The following is a 20,044-nucleotide window of genomic DNA, read 5'->3' on the forward strand; positions in this document are numbered from 1 at the left end:
AAGACATTTTGATGAGCAGTTTGACAGGAATGGAAAATGGCCACAAAAGATTTCTTCAATGTTTTTATATGATAAATAGTACCATTTGCTTTCCTTCCCTCCGCTGTTGTAGAATATCCTTTAAGTTACAAAAGTACATGATTTAAATCTAATTTCAAGAATCGTATAGCGTAGGGTTTGAAGGCAGGAACATGTTAGAGTTTTATAAATGTTGCAGTGAGACTGTATCTATGGCAGTGCATCAGAAATGCGAAGTACCCTGTTCTGTCTGAAGAGCTGCTTTTTTGCCTGACATTTCCTGACTGTGTCCATTCACTAAGCTAGTAATCTGACAGCATTCATTAGCTTGAGCTTAGCTCTGAGCTCTATAACGCAGCATTTACCAGCAGAGTTTTGAGGGATGTGACTGGTGAGAACAGAGCAAATCACTCTGGTCTGATATGGTCAAATTGTTGGCGTAGGCTGGCAGCTAATTCTGTATCCTTAAGAAAGTCATTGCGCTTACGAAGCTAGATCAGCACTGGCTTTCAGTACGATCTTCTTGCAGTGACTTAGCAGTCGCACCCTTTAGGCTCAAGTCTCCTTGGTGTCCGTGCATAAGTTCTATTAACAGTAACGAGGATTTTGCTTGAGGGAAAAACACTGGTCTGGTTCAACTTGCCTGTGGTTCTCATGCTTGTTTCTTTTCGGGAAATTGTGGTTTTCCTTCTCCAGAAACTGTTGTCCTATGACTGCATGTCATTAGATTCTGGAATATTACCCCACCTAGCCATTACAGCCCAAAACCTTGTGTTGTGATGATGGCAATGGAGGGTCCTCGGCATCCTCCAGAGACATTCTGAATCACCCTGATCAGACCTTGTATAAGAAGAAAATTACATTCACAGCTGAATAATGTAATTATTATAATTATATTATAATACAATATATGAGCATAATATGCTAATAAATTAGCAACATACTACCTTGGTAAATCCATGCTTACTGTTTTAGAAGGTACACTATGTAAACAGTAATGATTTAACTGTAACATCAGCATGTAATAGTCATCTCAAAATCTGAATTAGATCTGGCTTTCTGTTAAAAGAACAAACTGACAAGTTACGGCATGAGTGGTAGAACCGATGAAACCTTGTTTTCCTGTGTAATATCTCCCCAGTCTCCCTCTGTCTCCTCCTTGTCAATACTCTCCGCTTTTCCTCATGTCCCCTAACTACTGGACTGGGGAGACGCAGTGTGGGATGTGTCTCGTCCCATTGTGTGTGTTGGTTGGCTAGATGATCCCTGCCTGCGTAGGGATGGGAAGTTGTTAGGCTGCATTGAAGAGAGAACTGGAACTATCTTGGCTTTTTCTCAGTTTACCAAGATTATTCTTTTTTTCCTTATTTAGTAAATTTAAAAAAACCCAGTCTTCACACATAGAGAGATAGAACAATAATTTGTCAACTAAGTATCTTAAATATCAACTGCTTTTAGGCAGACAGTTCTATGAACCCTCATTCCTCATTGTAACCCATCTCTTCAGAAAAATAAACTAGTTGCTGAAGAAGCATACAAGATCATCTGCTTTCTATGAATGTTACAAATGACTGAAAGAAAAAAGGTTGGTTTTTAGGTTGACAGCCTACATAAGTTGCATTAAATACTTAGAATTTTGCCCTGGTCAATATTTCCAGTCATTAATTATGGTCTTCAAAAGAAAAAAAAAAAAAAAGAGGAGGGCTTATGTAAGTTGAACTTTACTTAAAAATATAATCATGACACAAAGTTGGTCTGCATCCATGAGAAACAAAAGCAGTTGGTCTGACAAATTTTTGGCTTATTTTAAGTTAATTGTAACGTTGCCAGACAAAGTTTATTGTCAAAATGCTAAGACAATTCAAGTTTTCTGACCCATATCCTGTATTTTGCCTAAGGAAATGAGACTTGTTGTGTGCCAGTCTTGCTAAGTTGTCATCTCTCTCTAGCTCTGTTGTGTGTTTTTGGAGAAGGAAGTAGGGGAAAGAGAAATCTGCCTGTTTTGGCAGACTGTTTTGGTACGAATGGTCACTTTCTGATAGAAGGTAGCCTTCCCTGTAGTACATTTGAATAATTTCTTACAAAGTAGGTTGTAGTTTTCAGCTTTTACTAATCTGTGGCCTTTCCCTCCAAATGTGAATTGTCTTGCTAGTCATTTGTCTGTGTCTTGTGGCAATGAAAGTGCATTAATTGAAGCAAAATACATCAGAAATGAAAAAGACAGTAAATGGAGCATGGAGGAATAGCTAGCTACTGGAAAATAAATAACCTAGATTTTTTGAAAGATTCCATTAGTCAATTAATGAGGAGACCACTGGTTTTCTAGAAGTCTTGGGGAAAGGATTTATGTAACATGTAAAACGATTACACCGCTGCATAAAAATAAGAGATTCCTGGGTGCATGCGCATGTTTGTTGTGAGATGCATACATACTCTTAGCAAAGGAGCACACATAAAGAGATGCGAGTCTCACTTCCCCACAGTTTACACTGTGTCTTCAGGATTTTATTTTGCTTTCTCAGTCTTCGCATGCTGTCTGACACCAGTGTCAAGATGTGGAGAAGGGATATGTTTTCTCTAGTTAGGATGACTTAGACACCTAGTTTAGTCCTTTGGACACCTTCTTTGAGGTTAGGGCATGATAGGTTTAACTTGCTTTTTGGAGTTAGCCCCACAGTTTATATGTGAAATTCCTTCAAACTTACAGGAATTTCAGTGCCCTCATTTCTCACATCATAAAATGGTAACATGGTATGGTACATTTTTTTTTAATTTATTGTCACAGTGATTAGCCATTTATAATTGCAGTAGCATTCTAGGCAGAATGCTACACACATTAATGTGTGTAACTGCTGTTACAGGCTTTTTTTCTTAAGAAAAATGCAGTTAAAGTCTAATAGCATTTTTGGATTGTGGGGAAATAATGAGTCATTCAGGCTTGTGATTTTTGATGTCATAATCCCTTCATACAATTGGAGCCTTTTAATTCACTTCTGAATTGTCAGAGTTATTTAGCCCATGCATATGTAAGTATACCTTTGGTTTACTTTCTTGTCCTTAAACATCCTTTAACACCACAAGCGTACTATAGGATGAAAAATATCAGCCACCTCCCAAGGTTACTACTGAACTCATCTAAATTACCAAAAACAATTCTAAGGAATGTAGAGGCAAATGAGCTTTGCATTTCTATGCCTGTATGTAAATTATTAGTTACTAGTTATCTTGAAGCTCCACATGACCGTGTCCTTCTAATTGTCTAATATGATCACCGAATAAAAAAACAGCCAAAATTTTATTTACATGTGTAATTTAGAAAAAAGAAGTCTATTTTTTGTCCATGGTAAGAAGGAGCAGAACTGTGTCTCGGTAGTATCAAGAATAAAACTTAAATATTGAAGCATAAAACTTCAGTAAAGACTTTGATACAGTAGATTTTCGCGTGAACTTTTTGCAGTGTTTTGCTTAGTTACACACTGAGAGTCTTTTGAGAAATGCTTTGAAAGCAGTCTGCAGTTCTGAAAAATGGTGGGTATTTTTGACTACTTCCGTACAACCTCATATATCCCCTGTCTTCACTGATTTTCAGGCACTCAGTTTTCATTTTGCAGTCTCAAAAATCTGGTAACATTGTATAGAAATATTCTGTTTATTACTTCCTGATTTGTATCCACAGTCTATAAAATCCCTAACCTTATGAAGCTGTAGGAAACATCAACTTAATATGCCATCTCCAGTATGTTTATGAAGTGGTATACTAATGTGACAGGCTTACGTGCTTTCTTTTCAGTTTTTTTCTTCTACTTTGTTCCTCATATTTTATTTAAAATAATCCTACAGAGGGCAGTAGAAGTCTGTGGGAAAAATGACACTTTTCCTTTGGATTGAATGTTAAATAAAATATCAGTAGGAAAAACCACTACCAGACTTTGACCATTTCCACATGAGATCAAAGGAAATGTTTATTATTCAGATTTATGAAGAAGACAGTGCTGATAATGTCAGGTTTTTTTATTAAATGGGTAGTATTAGGAAAAAAAAATATGCATACAGATTCATGCACTTGGATGAAATAACTGTTTTAATAGCAGTGTTCTTGCAAAGTTACTTGATACAAGTCTCATGAGAGGGTTCTGAAACCAGATCTTGCTGATTCAGCTATAATCTTAGCTGCTCATGTCTCAGTTTCCAGGTATGGATATACCATACCGGCAGGAGAGTAAGAAAAGCATGTGCTCTTCTGGTTGATTTGGGGTAATCCCTTTTAACTTGGAACACAGTATGTATTTAATCACTGTCTTTTAATATGTAAAGGGTAGTCGCTGTGTTCACAAGGTTGCGTGGTGACAGGACAAGAGGCAGTGGGCACAAGTTTCTTTAGGAGAATTTCTGTCTGGCAATAGGAATGAAATTCTTCACTATGAGAAGAATTAAATGTCGGAGAAATTTGTCCAGAGAAGTGGTGGAATCTCCCTTGCTGGAGGTATTCAGGACTTGCCTTGACAGAGCCCTGGATAACCTCATCTAAGGCCCTGCTTTCAACTGAAGGTTGGAAGGAATGATCTCCAGAGGGTTTCTTCCTAGGCAGTTCTATGATTTCTACAGTTTAAATATAAGGTTAGTTTTTTAGAGTGTTAAAAGTATACTGGGCATTGACTAAACAGTTATCAGTCATTTATTTAAGGGACTCGGGGAGGCGGGGTGGAAAGGCGAAGGAAAATTGAAGTGTGCTTCAGGACTGATAATTCTACCTGTTAAGAAAAATCTCCAAGATTTTCAGTGTGTCATACGTGACTGCCTTATTTAAATGTTCCATGTTTTCCCTTCTTCTGTGTTGGTGCTCGGTTCTGGTCTGCTGTTGTGCAAAGCCACGTGCGTTGCGATGTGATGCAGTGCTACTCAAACCAGTCCACGTTGTACCCGTTACAGAGGGAGATCCTGCAGATCCCAAAAAGACAGGGTCTCATTGAAATGACAATTTTGCATGAATCAGACCTGTATGGAGCCAGCAGTAAGCCAGCAGTATTACTTGAGTTCAGCTCTGAGCTCTGGCCAGTATAAAATTACCACACTTTGATGCCTTTAAATATTATTTCCTTTTAACATTTTTATTAAGTATAGACTAGCTAAATAAGAAGAGCTATTAAGGTATTTCAAAGGACAGTTAAGGAATTTCTTTCCTATAACTTTTTAATTTTGCATTATCAAAATAGGAATGACTACCAAGTAAGTAAAATATTAGCAAGGAAATGTAACCTCCGCTCCGCTGAGCAAATCACTCTTATTGGTGCATGGTTACATATGGCAAGCGTGTGCTAAAAATGTGTGCGCTGTATATGTAGGCAGTTATATTTATCGGTACAGTTCAAGAGGGCATGGCATATCTTGTCGTAGCTTTAGTAGGAATGACTCTTCAAAGTTAAATCTATGTAGGTGCAATGAGATTTTCACAACTAGACGTGAGAATCCACGCGGTACTGATTGCTGGAGGTGGGCTGCTCAGAAGGCCGCTGGGGGATTCTCTAGGGTGCTTGTATGTTCCTCTTGTCTGAATTCGGTAGCAGACATCAATTAAAAAGACAGTATTTGTCCAGAGTTGGTTTACCAGGTAATCTTTTAGTTTACTGAAGCTGATGCAAACCATAGTTTTTCATGTCAACTTTACTGTGAAATCCATATTTATTTATTTATTTAAAATGTCCTCTTACTGAACCACTTGAACTTTCTCTTCCTAATGACTCAAATGTTTCATTTTAAATCCTGCACTGATGTAGAAAGTATGTGGGAATACACTCTTACGGCTTGGTTCTGTGTGACACAGCTTGTCTCGAGCTCAGCGTTACTTAAGGTCATTTAGAAGTGGCAGATTTTGGATTATGTCAAATCCTCAGATTCAATTTAAAAGTGCTTTTTTAAAGCATTAAAGCTTTCTTTAAAGCATTTAAAGCATTAAAAAACCCTTCAGAAATAGAAAAACTCTCGTCCTTATGAGGAGCAAGGCGAGAAATGTGCATAATGAGATCAAAACTCAGAGTTCCTGTGGGGAGTATCTTGAAGGCTAAAATTTTCAGTAGTATTCGAATGGGTTTGAAAAAGAGGGATGCTGATAAAACATAGAGAAGAGCAGTGCATAATTAGAGGTTTGGAAAAACTCCTTTGCAGTTAGGTATTTAAAAAGTTAATTTATGTTCTTTGTCTAAAAGAAAGGTTACTTCCTTGTTATCTACAAGATACCTGTAGGTAATGACATTTATAGGAATAAGGATTCTTTATTACCTCAATAGATAGCATATGGGTATCCATTTGTTTGGACTTTGAAATTAGTCCAATTCAGACCAAAAACTGGATAGAAATGTTAAGAATGAAGATGATTAGCCATTGAAAGGGATTAAATCAGACATAATGAGTCAAAATTTAATATTTGCCCGGAGCTGATGTTCAGTCAGAGGTTACAGTTTGGCTCAGAAATTAGAGTGAAATTCTTTCAACCATGTTTAAGATCAACTCAGATGATCCTAGTAGTTTTCTTGAATGAAAAATCTTTCATTTAAGCACATGAAAATGGAGGACAAGCCCTCTTCTGTAGCTGCACACAAAATCAGATGAAATATTGGATGTTCTGAATGACTGAGTTTGGCTCCTGTACCAAGTACAGGACGGTCAAGTGATGTTGCACAAGCTTCCTCACTGAAACCCTTATGTTCTGTTTAACCTCATACAGTTTTTCCACTCCAAATGAATTAATAATAATAAACAGAGACAAAACCCAGGCTTTTGCCTTTGTGCCAAATAATAGTATAAGAATTAAAAAAAAAAAAAAAAAGTGGTGAAAAAAGAGCTCTGAGACTTGTAAAGCATGATAGAAATTACTGTTAGAGAGTTAATGTTGGTTTTGGGGGGGGGGTTTTAACCCATTTATAGTAGTGTTCAGCATAGAAGCCTGAATGTGGAAACGAAGGCTTTTTTCTGGCTGCAGGTACAACTGTGGTAACAACAGTTATCACAACAGCTATGGCAGGGGAGCTGAGATGTCGGGTTCGATTCCTGTGGCGCGGAGCCAGCTTGACTCAGGGCTGGCAGAAGGGTGCTGGGGTGGCTGAACACTCAAGTCGCTTCAAGTGGAAGCTGTATATATGGCCAGCCTGTTCCAGTGCTCAGTGCCGCCTCGTCGACCCCTTCTCCTGGGCAAAGCAAAAGCCATTCCTTTCGGTATTTAGTGGTTGAGATGATCAGGATAACAAGCGTTTTATTTAAGGCAAACAAACTCCCTAGCTGTTTCTATTCAGTGATGATCAAGTTGTCAGCTACGGTGTGAATGTTTCGGTGCTGGGTGCGTTAATGACCAGCCTGGGCTGATGTGAGTTCATTTCAAATGACTGCTGTCCACCAGAAGAAAAAACTTTAAATAAACAGATTTTATTGTGCCCAATTCATACCAGCTTGATTTGTACCTACAGCCTATAACCACCTTATATAATTTTCATCCAACTGTAAGAGAAAATAACAAAGCTTCAGTGTTGGTAAATCAGTCTCTTTGGGCCTAAAATAGCAGTTGTCCTCTGTGGTTTTGTCCGTTTTGGTAATTGGGCAAGAGGAGTTATTAGGCAGGATTGTTTGGCTGAAGAAGAAGAGTTAAAATAAACGCAGGACCTCTAGATTTGGTCTTGCAGGTGGCTTACTGCACAGCCTGAGCTGTTCAACTTCTTGGGTTTTAAGCTTGAGGAAAGTTCTTTTATTGGCATCATACTGAACGACTCCGGTTTTTGAGGTTCATCAGGGTCTGTGGTCAATTACTCTCACAGAGCGGTTTAGGTTGGAAAAGACCTTTAAGATGTTCAAAACTATCTTGAAGAAACAAAGGACGCTTTCTGGGGAGCCCAGTGGGGACGCTTTCTGTAAACCCATCTGAAAACCACTCGTGATGTTCTCCTGGTCTGTTTAAAAAGTCATTGTACTGTTGGTAGCTCATAGAAGCTACCAACAATAAAACAACATATTATAACAGTTGTTATAATACATACATATTATAATTACTGTATATGCGTGTGTACATATATAAAACAGTTGTTATAATAAGTCTTCGCATTTTGAGTGACATCTTTTACTAATCAAAGACTAAATAGCCCTGAAGTAGTCAGGTGTGTGGTATCTTATAGAAGAGAGAGTTAATACAAACCCACAAAGTTGGTTTCAGCTGGGAGGACTCCCTGTTTTTACAGCACTCCCCGCTGAGTCGATCCCTGCAGCATCTGGCGGCACACCGGCGTGTTGCTAAATAAGACAGAAATGTGAAATTAAGCCCGGTACCTCAACCGCTGTCCTTTATAGGCAGTGTGCTGCTGTGACTTCCGACTGAGGACTCCGATAGACTTCAGCTGATATTGAAAAGGCATTGACCCTTTTAGTACAAACTGCCAAATCAACGCTCAAATTGGTTTTAACTGTGCCAATGGACTAGCACTGAGCCCAGCTCTGCGAGGCTGCTGAGAGAGGGTGAGGGAGAGCTGGAGTGAGGAAGGCTTTCGAAACCAGGAGCAGCAGAAGGATTTAACAGTTCACTGGGGACGAGCATAAATAAGCAGAGTTCCTGAAGTGGAAAGATTCCTCTCCTTATCAATGAGCAGCATATGAATGTCAGAAAGCTGGGAAGTGATTTTATAGAATGAAACAGTTGGCTCATGCAACAGATAGCAGTAAAGTTAAAGATTATTTTTTTATTTTATTTTATGGGTTTTGGCAGTTACAATGTTCTTCATGACTGAAAATTGCGTCCATATAGATTTAGAAAAAAAGTCCTTCGTTTGACTTTTTGGAGCAGTTACTTTTGCTCCAGTTCTATATCCATCTTGTTTTTAAGTTTTCTTTTTAGGTTTCTCATTCTTTAGTAAATTGAATGAATCTAATGTGTACTTTTGAAGTGTTGACTTGATAAGACTGTGCAAAAGTCACTCATCTTAGTGACTTTTAAGACTGCAACAGTGGAAAAGTGTTGGTTTGTTGTTTTTTTTTTAAAGAGGCGTAAGTCCATGAAGTTTGAAACCGATTTACCCACACTTTCAGATTTTCACTGGGAAATAAATGTGATTGGCTTAACAAAGTGAGAGTATGATAGTTTCATAAATTTCAGTCATTCCACCCTTTAAAAATGTACAAGTGTTTCATCTAGGTCGGGTATGAAGCAAACGGCGTGTTCTGCGTAGCGTTTAGGGTGCTGCCTCCGTGCTCACCTGCGCTGGCAGTCGAGAGGTGCTCGCTGTTTTTACTGACTGACTGTTTCCCCTCTAAGTCAGACTGATGGAAAATAAGTTTACATAATTTGTCTCTACAACTCCATAACCAGAGTAATTGGTATTTTCTGTTGTTCTGCTGAATGCCCTACTAAAAAGCAGATGTTGGAATAATCTTATCCAGTTTTCTAAGTACAACTTGCATTGAAGGTCTTTACGAAATGTTCAGTATGATTTGTTTTGCCTCGAATATAGTACAGTGATCATTAATTTGATGTGGCAAGAGAAAAAATAAAAACAGAGAGAGAAACAAAGCAGTGTGGGATAATCTGAAAGATACCCTGAGAACCTGGTGGTTTGGTTTGTATTTTCTTCCTGGGAGAATCTCTAGGTTTCTGCTTGTCCCTTAGCCTAAAACTACTTCTGATATCCTTACGCAAATCTGAGTCATAACTTTGCAGTGTAGATATGCCTTCTGGCTTTAACTCCGTTGAAAGAAGTGTGTTTAAAATGATGTTGTTTACAGCGTACATTATATATTTATGGAATTGCATCTGTAAATAACCAGGGGAGTCTGTGCTCCAACTCTGAAGCAAAATCAGCTGTACCTATACCTGAGAGGTGTTTGCTAGTCGGTTCTGAAATGTCTCATGGCAGGGACTTGACGATCCCCTTAAGTGTATCCCTTCCAGCGTCCATTTGGTCTTAAAGCTAGCTTTTTAAAAAAAAATTAACACCAGGATTCTGCTTGCCTAAAAATTAAGCATGTTGTTGCTCTTCTTTGATCTCTGTCCTGTTTATAACAGTCTTCATGTGTTTGAAGGCTTACAATGTCTCCCCTCGGTCATCTCTCTTCTAGACTAAACAATCTCTACTATTTCAACCCTCTTCTCGTAGGTTCTTTGTGATAAATCTGTTACATGTCTTGATGATCTCTTCTGGCCTCTTTCCAGCCTGTCAATCTCTTTTAGAGGGGTGCTCCACCTGATGCCTTACTCTAGTGCTGAGTAGAATGGGACAATTATGTTCTCTGTCTTATATATGTCTTATATATGGTACTCATAATGCATTCCTGAATGATTTCGGTTTTCCTTACTGACACACGATAGAGGTGTGCAGTTGTGGTCTACTGTAATTCCTATTTCTTTTCTGCGGTACTGCTACGTAGCTGATTGTTTGACGGTTTAGATTTAGGCATTCAATTTCTCCTTTCTAAGCACAGAACTCTTCAGTCAACTTCAATAAATGTGATGTTGTTGACTCACCCTATTTCTCCCATTTCCCAAATGTATTAATGCCTCTATATTCCCCAAACATAAGGTTACTGGCTGCTGTCATAAGGTGATCCTCATAAGAGCTCTTCGTGTAAAACAAAATACTCATCTTCGGGCAACTGAGCGAGAGGGAGGGAGAGGCATCCTGGGGTATTGCTTGCATCCTTTCACTTTTCTAATCAAATACATTTTTTTGAAAGGTTGGCTCGTCTTAGTGAATCTTTAGCGATGTATTTATGTTGGGTGTGTGCCCGTAAGAGAGCGTACAGACTGTCAGAATATAACAAGCAGTGTATGGCACGTTTATAGGACAAGATACGAGTATGCAGTAAATCATATTCGTGCTTAATTTTATGACTGTTCAACTGACTGAATTTGGCATTAAAAAATATGTCCTCTTTTACCTAAACAAAGGCTGGCTGAAGGCTTAATTGCAGCTGAAGTGGAGCTTTACAAGACCACAGAACTTTGCCATAGTTGGTATATGCTTTGGGAATATCTAAAACAAGCCAAAAATTAATTTAAGTAAAGTTTTTGAAAAAAAACCTAAAAATATTAGCCAATGACATGTTCTTAACTGTATAGTTCATGAGGCTGAAAATCCTGAGCTTTGAAGTAAAATGTAACCTTGAGAAGAAGCTTCTTGCCCAGTGTACATCTGCATAGCTGCGTTGGAGACAGTGGAACCATGTTAATTTATACCAGCTGAAAAGCTGGCCCAGCATTTCATGGCCTTTACAGTTCCTAGATGTTTCCTTTTAAAATAAATATTTGCAATTTCTTGTAAGCATACTGCTGGGTGAATTGTGCCAGAACAGCCATGGAAACAAGAGTTCACTATTAAATCATAGGCAAGCAAACAGCAGTGGTGCTGTGTCCCAGACTTCTGTAAGTGCCAGCGCGTTTCTACCACACCTGTAGAAGACTCCTCTCCTCGGGTAAGAGCATCGTCCAGCCTCTCTGGTCCCTCCATTTGTGGCTTCTCTACTGCGCCTTTTGCCTGTTCCTCGTCCATAACCAAATATGCCTAAAGAATGTGTGATTGGTGCCAGAGAACGGCCACCACCTCTGAAGTGGCTGATGAGCATGAAGCCATAGCCCAACCCTTCATTACTGTCATGAATTACTATCGTTACCTGCACATAGGCCTGGTTTGAAAGATCTGCTGCTACAGGCTGTAGAGTAGTTTCACTGACCAGAGAGAGGAAATGAGGAAGACCCCAGTATAAAAAATAAAATGTAACCGATTTCTGCATGTTTGTTTATGTTCATATATAGGTGTAAATATAGATGATGGTAAAGTATTGGCATTTCTATATGGTTTATAGACTCCTCTGTTAAAACATAGATTATCCGTGTTTGAGAATGCATTGATATTCACCACTTTACTGTTTATAGCTGAACAGTTGTATGACTTCTCACTGAGCAGAGTAAGACATTTCTGAGTTCAAAAGTAGTTTAGCTTGGCATGTGGACTGATCAGTGGGAGTTCTCTTAGGTATTTTTTCCTATTGCCTGTCCCTTCTCTGTTAAAAAATCTGCCTTCATTTCTACCTCCATGGTCATTCCAAGCCCAGATTGCAGCCACTACTAATAATCAAAATAGGCCAATGGGCAATATCCCCTGGCATGCAATCCTCAGACCGCTACGTGTATATGGCGTATTTGTTACAACCTACCTGTAGGAGAGATGCATTACATCAAGGCTGCTAAGTGTACATATTGTCCACTCCAGCTATGTGTAAAATCTAATGAAAGACTCCATACCAGCTCCCTGCCTGGAATTCATTAATGCTTTTGAATAACTCTGTTATGAGAAATCTTGGGGGATTTGATTGTACAAATAATGAGAGGAAAATGGAGAGTAACGAACAAGAATGGTATTTGTCTAGTATTAAATGGAGAGTGTGACTTGTTTTGAATGGCACAGTAAACGTGGTTCCATTATTTTTATGATAATCTAACCGGTATGTGGTCGATAGAGGTCCCTCCAACCTCTTTCTTAGGCAGTCATGTGGACAGCATTTTGAATTTTACAGTAACTAAACAAAAACAACAAGGAATTAAAGTGTCTTAGTCAGTTATGTCAAGACAATGAGGAAAGGATCGCCTGTGCTCCAGTTTTATTCCCTTCACCTCAGCAAAAACGCTGAGTCTTGGCAACCAGGGAACAGCAGAACTGTTGTTTCACATACTGGAGGTCTGTGTGAACGAAGGGGACTTTTCAGAAATGAGGGAAGTTGAGTTACTGACATATCCATGGGCTTTGGTACGGGTTTTCAGAGGTACAACATATTTCTGTGAATACACGGAACTGCTGTTGAAGCTACAGAGTTTACAACACTGAGCTTGAAGAAGTAGATCCTATGGAAGGAAAGAAAAATATCAAGGAGCAAAGGTAATTTTTCTCTCGTGTTGCAATAAATGCAATTAACCCTGAAGGGAAAGCTGGTGGACCGAAGTTGAAGGAACCAATTCTGCTCAGCTTGGTGAAGTTTTTGACCTCAGCAAAGCGAAATGTTTCCTATCCAGGCTTTTCTCAGGTTGCGCAGAATTTCCCTATCTGGCAATCTCTGCTTTAAGAAAATGCTTTTGTTGCTTTTTGTTGTGGTCTGGAGTAGAAGAGACAAGACAAAGCTGCAGTCATCTTGCAGGTGGAGGTCATGCCTCTTGCCCACCCAGAGTTGGTAAATCAGCCAGTCCCTTCCACCCAGCTGAAGTTCTCTCCAGTCAACAGCGTTACAATCAAAATAGAAACTTCTGTGGGCCAGAAGAGTTGTGCTTATTTTGAGGAAGGGCTGTGTGCCAGGTTGCTCTTGTTGGGAATGTTCTGCTCTACCTGCTTGTGGTTTGGATTATGGAAAGTTTGTGATTTTTATAGTCAGCTCCTGGCAGAAATGCAGGCATTTCCATACTTCAGGGGTTTGCTGAGCATGATAAATCACTACTGAAGAAGAGAATAGCTCAGCTAAAACCTTTTCTCTGTCGGACTCTTACTTGTAGCACCTTGAAGGAGGGTCTTCTGGTGGGTGGATGGGAAGGGTCAAGACTCACCAGTTATTCCTCTAGATGGGAAATGATGAAACTGCCACAGTGTTTTCTGCAGTTCTGACACTGTAATGTCATAGAGCAGATCTGCTTTTGCTTCCTAAATTAGAATTTGGTTGTGGATTTGCTTTTAACTTGGTTATCTAATCTATGGGCTGGACTAAAAGATATGTCTCTTCATGAGAACTACTTATTTTTCCCATAGCTGTGAAATAAAAAATGACAGCTTGTTCATTCTAAAATGAGTAAAAATGCTGTTAAGTTCTTGACCCTCCTAAGGAGAAGTAACTCTGAGAACATCCTTTGCTTTGTGTTGCCTTTCGTGCTTATAATGATTGGTTTTGAAAGTTTTCAGTTAGAGCAAATCAAAGTCCACTTGCTTAGAGTGAACATGACAAATGATGGGAAATTGCCTATATTTTCTCCTGACTTTATTCTAACATAAGTTCTCAAAGACTTCAGTGGAAGAATTAAATCATAAGCCTTCAGATTCTTTTTTTTTTTTCCAATCACAAATGGGTAGGTTTGTAGATGCAGTTAAGACTTTGCAGGAGCAGCTGAAATCAGATTTAGCCATGCTACAGTGCTTATTGGCATTGGAACTAGACCACCAACATCTTTTTTTAACAGGAATGCTAGGAACAAAATAGATTTCAGGCCAAGATTTGACTTTGAAAAGAGGAAAGTGATCATTATTTATTGTAGACTGTAGCTTGGGTTTGAAAACATTTCTTTTATAGTCAGTTTTAGTTAATGCAGGTTGCTGAAGAAAGAATGTATCTCCCTCACAAAGGAACACATGGGAAATAATAAGCTTATTAATCGAATGCATGAAACCTGCTCTCCTTTTCATGAAAGAAGGGCCTATGCTACGCTGAATAAAACTTTCCCCTTTGCATGCTGATGTTATCCACGTATTGATGTTACTGCTTCATTAGGAAACCTAGCATTTGAATCTACATTCTGGCAGCAGAACCCTTTTCGTTTACCAAGATTGGTCTGAGGAGTAAAAGAGCCAGCAGACTTGTTTGTAAGAAAGAAACAGAGCATCTTAAGAAGACAGAAGTTTTCTTAAGCTGAGGCCATTTTTCATGAGAGTGTGTTTTATGGAGAACTTTTTATTTCTTGCATTAACTTTGCATGGTGCAATGTAACAAAAACTTGAGGACTTTGAATTTCCAGTTTTGCTGTATTTCACCTGAGTATGAATCAAAATCCCCTGTACTTGTGTAAGAAAATATCTTCTTTCCTTTCCCAAAGCTTAACATGTATATTTAAGAGTTTCTCAGTGTCTGTCATTGATATAAGATGTGTAGCATCCAGCATTCATAGAATTTACTTCCTGGAAAATGTTAGGTAGAGGCTCTGAAAATTACGTTAATGTCCCCATATATTAATTTTTTTAAATGTTACAGCCATAGTATTGCTGGCCTAATTCTGGTTTCTCTGAATGTCTGTAAATGAGGAGCAACTCTGGAAATGGAGTTACATGGTACTCATCCTGCACCGCTGGCAGTGGAAGCACAATTAAGTTCCAAATAGGATAGTGTATGTGGGGGAGCTGCAGACAAAGCGAATGCTGTGTTTAAAAGCAAATAAACCAAAAAAAGTGTATTTTGGTCAGTGACCAAACAGAATTAAAAGAAAAAAAAAATCCTGAAAACATTCAGAGGAAGGAGAAATGAAAAAGTTCTGGGTTTTGCTGGGAAATAAATTTTGAGAAATGCTTTTGGTATTTGATAAAAAACCATTTCACTTGATCTGAGCAAAGCCTTTTCCCCAAAAGTCCATGGACCGGAGCACTCGCCTGCGCTGTGACTGATGACATCCCAAATGAACTGACACCTTCCATTTGCTTCCAGGGAAACATTGTAGAGCCTGCAGGAAATCTGTTCTGATGGGGATTGCCTCCAGTTTCTGCTCCCGCAGCCAATCTGCGGCGTGTTAACAGCTAGCTCTGTGTCTGAGATGGAGTCAGGCTTTACAGCTAGGTTATGGACCACAGCCTGGTACTTGGGATGTGCCCCAGCCTGCGGGTCGCAGCTCATGCGAGGGCTCTGTGAATGCAAGATGGCTTTGTTCATACCAATACACGCGTTGCCTGTATTTTTTTCAAACTGTTGTTAAGAAACTTTTTGAGAAGATGACAAATTTCTTTTCCAAGTCTGTTCAGTTGGCTGCATGCTCCGACTGAACACCATTTTACCCCGAGCTGGGTTTGTCTTGCTGCGTATGCTGTACTACCTGAGTGTGCAACCAGCTCTTCCCCCACTTCATCCGGCCTTCTCTATATGTATGGAAAGCAATAAGCACTACTTAGGAGTAGTAGTAGATGGATTCCTTACCAGTAATTTTCAATTTGTCACCTTTATGTTGCCCCAGTCCCATTATTCCTTGCAACTCAGTTTTTCTGAGAAAGTATAGAATCATAGAATCGTTTAGGTTGGAAAAGACCTTTAAGATCATCCAGTCCAACCATTATCCTAACGTTACCAAGTCCACCCTAAACCAATCAAGGGTAGACTAGACTAAACCGTGTCCCGAAGTGCCACATCTACCCATTTTTTGAACACTTCCAGGGATGGGGACTCCACCACCTCTCTGGGCAGCCTGTTCCAATGCTTGACCACCCTTTCCGTGAAGAAATTTTTCCTAATATCCAACCTAAACCTCCCCTGGCGCAGCTTGAGCCCATTTCCTCTCGTCCTATCGCTAACTACGTGGGAGAAGAAGTAAAAGGTTCCCTGCCCATATTGATCAGTACATTAGGTTCATCACCCAGTTGTAAATTCATCCTAGGCATGTTCATGAATCGCAGACAGCTCTGATGATTTACGCGCGTGGGTATGCTTTGTGCTGAGATTTTCTTTAGCGTGGTTAGGCCAGAATGCATTTGGGTTAGGAACTTAGCGTTGGAAGTACTGTGAATTTCCAGTTTCTGTAGAAATATTCTGATACTGAGATGGGTAATTATTATTTTTTTAAAAGAAGCTAAACAAATTAATTGTAAGTGATGCACAAGTGGGAGTTTTGTGAAGCTTTCATTACATTGTTTGGGCATCTTCTGTGGAAGGCAGGCTGAGGCAAAAGGCTTGCTTCTTCCGAGTTTACAAAAGGAGCGTGGTGCGGTGGGATCGCACCATGGGAAGTAGATTCTGACGGGTAGGAGGACTTCAGGAAATAAAAATAATAACAAAGCAGCGGCGTATGGTAAGAGGCATAAAGGCAAAAGCCGTGGTGCACGGCTTTTGAAAGCAGAGGGAGTAACATTTGCAACACGTTCCGAAGTAGCTGTGACCTTCCTTCCTCTCTGCTGTCTGCGGGCGGGCGCTGCGACGGTGGGTCAGTGCTCTCCCTTGCCCGGGGAGTCGCTGCGACTCCTGCGCTATCGCTTCTTAGTTTTCCTTAACCCATTGGATTGAATTTAGCAGGCTTGAGCAGAGAAACTAGAGGACCAGGTGGCATTGCTGTTTGGGACGTTCAGAGGCTTGATTTTCCTTCCGTACTAGAGTAAAGCAGGAGTAATGCCCTGGAAGTCAGCAGGCTGGCACTAGCTTAAAAGAAGTACGATTCCTTTCTGTGTCTGTAATCTGGCTCTTGCCTCCTTCCATCTCCATGTGGGTAGTTTGCCATAGGAAAAGGACTAGCAAAACCAGCCACTATAATAGTTATTGGTTAATAACAGAGTCCCGGAAACCTTCTGACTTGAGTAATATTTTTAAAAGTATCATTAATTCCTGCTGTCCCACTTTGTCCGTAACCATGTGAAATGACTGAGTTTATTATTAAGGGAGTCTCTAATACTCTTAGAAACCCGATTCTACGCTAAGTCAGGAAGATGCAAGTGCTTTAAATCTTTAGTAGACCTGGTTTGGATCAGAGCAGGGAGGTTAACAGAGCCGTATCTTCACTGAGCAGCTGAAAGTGAAGTAAAACAGTCCCTGTGTGCTTGCAGCAGCTCATGATTTACAGGGCTGAATTCACAGGGCTGCTCCTGCTGCCGAAAACGCACGCTCTCAACCGCTGTTGATTTTTGAATTAAAAAAATGCAGCTCTATACACAGTTTACTTTATTGCTAGAGGGCAGGGAAATATAGGTAAGAGCCGTTAATCCCCAGCAGGCTGCTGGGCAGGCGAACAGACATAGATGACAAAAGTTAATTGGAAACATGAGCAGTTTAACAGAAAACATATTTGTGATAATTGAGAGAGTAACGTCTCCAGAAAGGAAACTCTGCAAAGAGAAACTTCAGAGGAGAAGTGGCCACTGGTAGGTGAGTGTGATTTTTCAAGCTCTCTTTAAGCTCTGAAATAATTTCTTAACAAGAACAAATAACATTAAAAGGAACTAAATAAAAGATTTGCTTTCTCTGAGGGAGGAGGGCTGTACAGTTACTGCCACTAGTTTCTCTTGCAGCTCGATTAAGATATGTGGTAATACTTAATGTAGGTTCATTGCATAAGGATACAATTGGTTTTACTTTTGTATATGGAGTTTTCTTCTACCTTTTGCATATGAAGCTCTCACCCCCCCCCCCCCCCAATAACTGAAAGGACTTCAGTTTTAATTTTCTCCTTACTCTTGCATTTTTTTAATGTATTTGAGGTTTTTCTAAGAATCGAACTTGGACAGCAAATATTTTGCCAAAAGGAGAGGGAACCCTTAGTTAGAAAACAGTGCTGTGTTTTTGCTAATGAAAAAGTATTATGAACTAATAAGGGAGAACACATTGCAAAACACATTTTGGTTTGAATTGGGGGAGATTCTTTTTTTTTCCTTCTTTTTCTTTTTCTTGAAACAGCAAGTAAATGTAAATTACATAGTAGGAGCTTGTTGCTGTTCTGCTGCGTAGGAAGAGAAAACTGGCTTTTATTTTCTTTAAGTGATACTGATGTTGAAAATAGTGATACATGTCTATCTTTTTAATGTTATTAGTGTAAAGTTCCTAATGTTTCATTACAGAAAGAATCGCAGACTAGCTATACTATCAGGTACTACTGTGTTGGTTTTTTGGGTTGGTTTTTTTTTTTTTTTTTTTTTTTCCAGAGCCTGCAGACAGTACAGCCTCCCAGCCCACAGGAATGAATGAAAATGTCTCATCCTCAGTTCAAAGCTGCAGCAGTACTGTTAGTTGCAATAACTCATCAGCCATCCCTCAGCCCAGCTCTGCTATTAAACCTTGGCGCAGCAAGTCCCTCAGTGCTAAGCACACAGCTACGTCTTCCATGTTATCCGTAAAGCAGCCCATATCAGAGCCTCCAAAGCCACCATCAGAAATCGCTAAAGCAACTCCCAACGGTCAAAAATCCATGCTTGAAAAATTAAAACTCTTCAATAGCAAAGGAGGCTCCAAAGCAGGAGGGACGACGCTCGAGTGTCCGGGGTCTCGGGACAATAGTTGTGAAAAGTTGGAGACGCTTCTCAGCTTTGAGGAAAGCGAAGAAATTGATGCCGCGAATCAGAATGTGAACAATCCGGGATCGATGTCCAGTAGTCCCAAAATTGCACTCAAGGGAATTGCACAAAGGACTTTTAGCCGGGCACTAACTAATAAGAAAAGTTCTCCAAAGGGTAATGAGAAGGATAAAGAGAAACAGAAAGAGAAGGAAAAGGATAAAAGTAAAGACACTGCAAAGAGAACATCTGTCACTGAAAAGCTGGACGTGAAAGAGGAACCAAAAGAAGAACAGACAGCCCTAGCAACAACAGAGATGCCAAAAAAGTCCTCGAAGATCGCAAGCTTTATCCCTAAAGGAGGAAAGCTGAATAGTGCCAAGAAGGAGGCCTCTGCACCTTCGCACAGTGGAATACCAAAACCAGGAATGAAAAACACCGCAGGGAAATCCTCAAGTGCCCCCGTTCCTGCAAAGGAAGGCGAGAGAAGCCGCAGCGGGAAAGCCAGCTCGGGGCTCTCTCATCAGAAGTCTCAGCTGGACAGCAGGCATTCCAGCTCCTCGTCCAGCCTAGCCTCCTCAGAAGGAAAAGGCGTAGGAGGCCTCAACAGCAGCAGCAGCAGCCAAGCTGTCAACGGACCCACCGCGACAACACACACCACAGGGAGCAATACTGTGAGTGTTCAGCTACCTCATCCCCAACAGCAATACAGCCACCCGAACACTGCCACGGTAGCTCCCTTCATGTACAGGTATGGTGAACTTCTCCAGTGAACTGTTTTGAATGTGACACTTAGTTTTGGACAGTCTTTCAGGTCGGTGAGGCAGCAAGATGAATGCCACATCACCTAAAAGTTTCTTGCTTTAAGGTAGTAGACAATTTATACATTTACACAAAAACTGTTGGCAAAGTCCGTCGGACTAAGACATATAAGAAGTTGTGACAGGAGGGTGAATAATTGTTGTATGCGACCCTACTAACAGTTGAGAATACTAACACCTTCTCGACCAGGTACATGTTTCTGTACCATGTGGATTAGGTTTGTTTTATGCGTCATAGCTTGAAAAGTTGTAGCAATGCCA

The 20,044-nt window shown here is 40.0% G+C and overlaps 1 protein-coding gene across 3 annotated transcripts in view; it reads left to right on the forward strand.

Moving 5' to 3' along the window:
• NAV2 (neuron navigator 2) overlaps positions 1-20,044 on the forward strand; it is a 233,966-nt gene that overhangs the window by 104,584 nt on the left and 109,338 nt on the right. For all 3 annotated transcript variants that reach the window (XM_075713174.1, XM_075713175.1, XM_075713176.1), the window contains one exon: positions 18,615-19,713. In XM_075713174.1, coding sequence (XP_075569289.1) covers positions 18,615-19,713 — 1,099 coding nt within the window. The remainder of the gene's footprint in view (positions 1-18,614; positions 19,714-20,044) is intronic.

This window comes from Pelecanus crispus, chromosome 6, assembly GCF_030463565.1.
Source record: "Pelecanus crispus isolate bPelCri1 chromosome 6, bPelCri1.pri, whole genome shotgun sequence".
NCBI classification, from domain to species: Eukaryota; Metazoa; Chordata; class Aves; order Pelecaniformes; family Pelecanidae; genus Pelecanus; species Pelecanus crispus.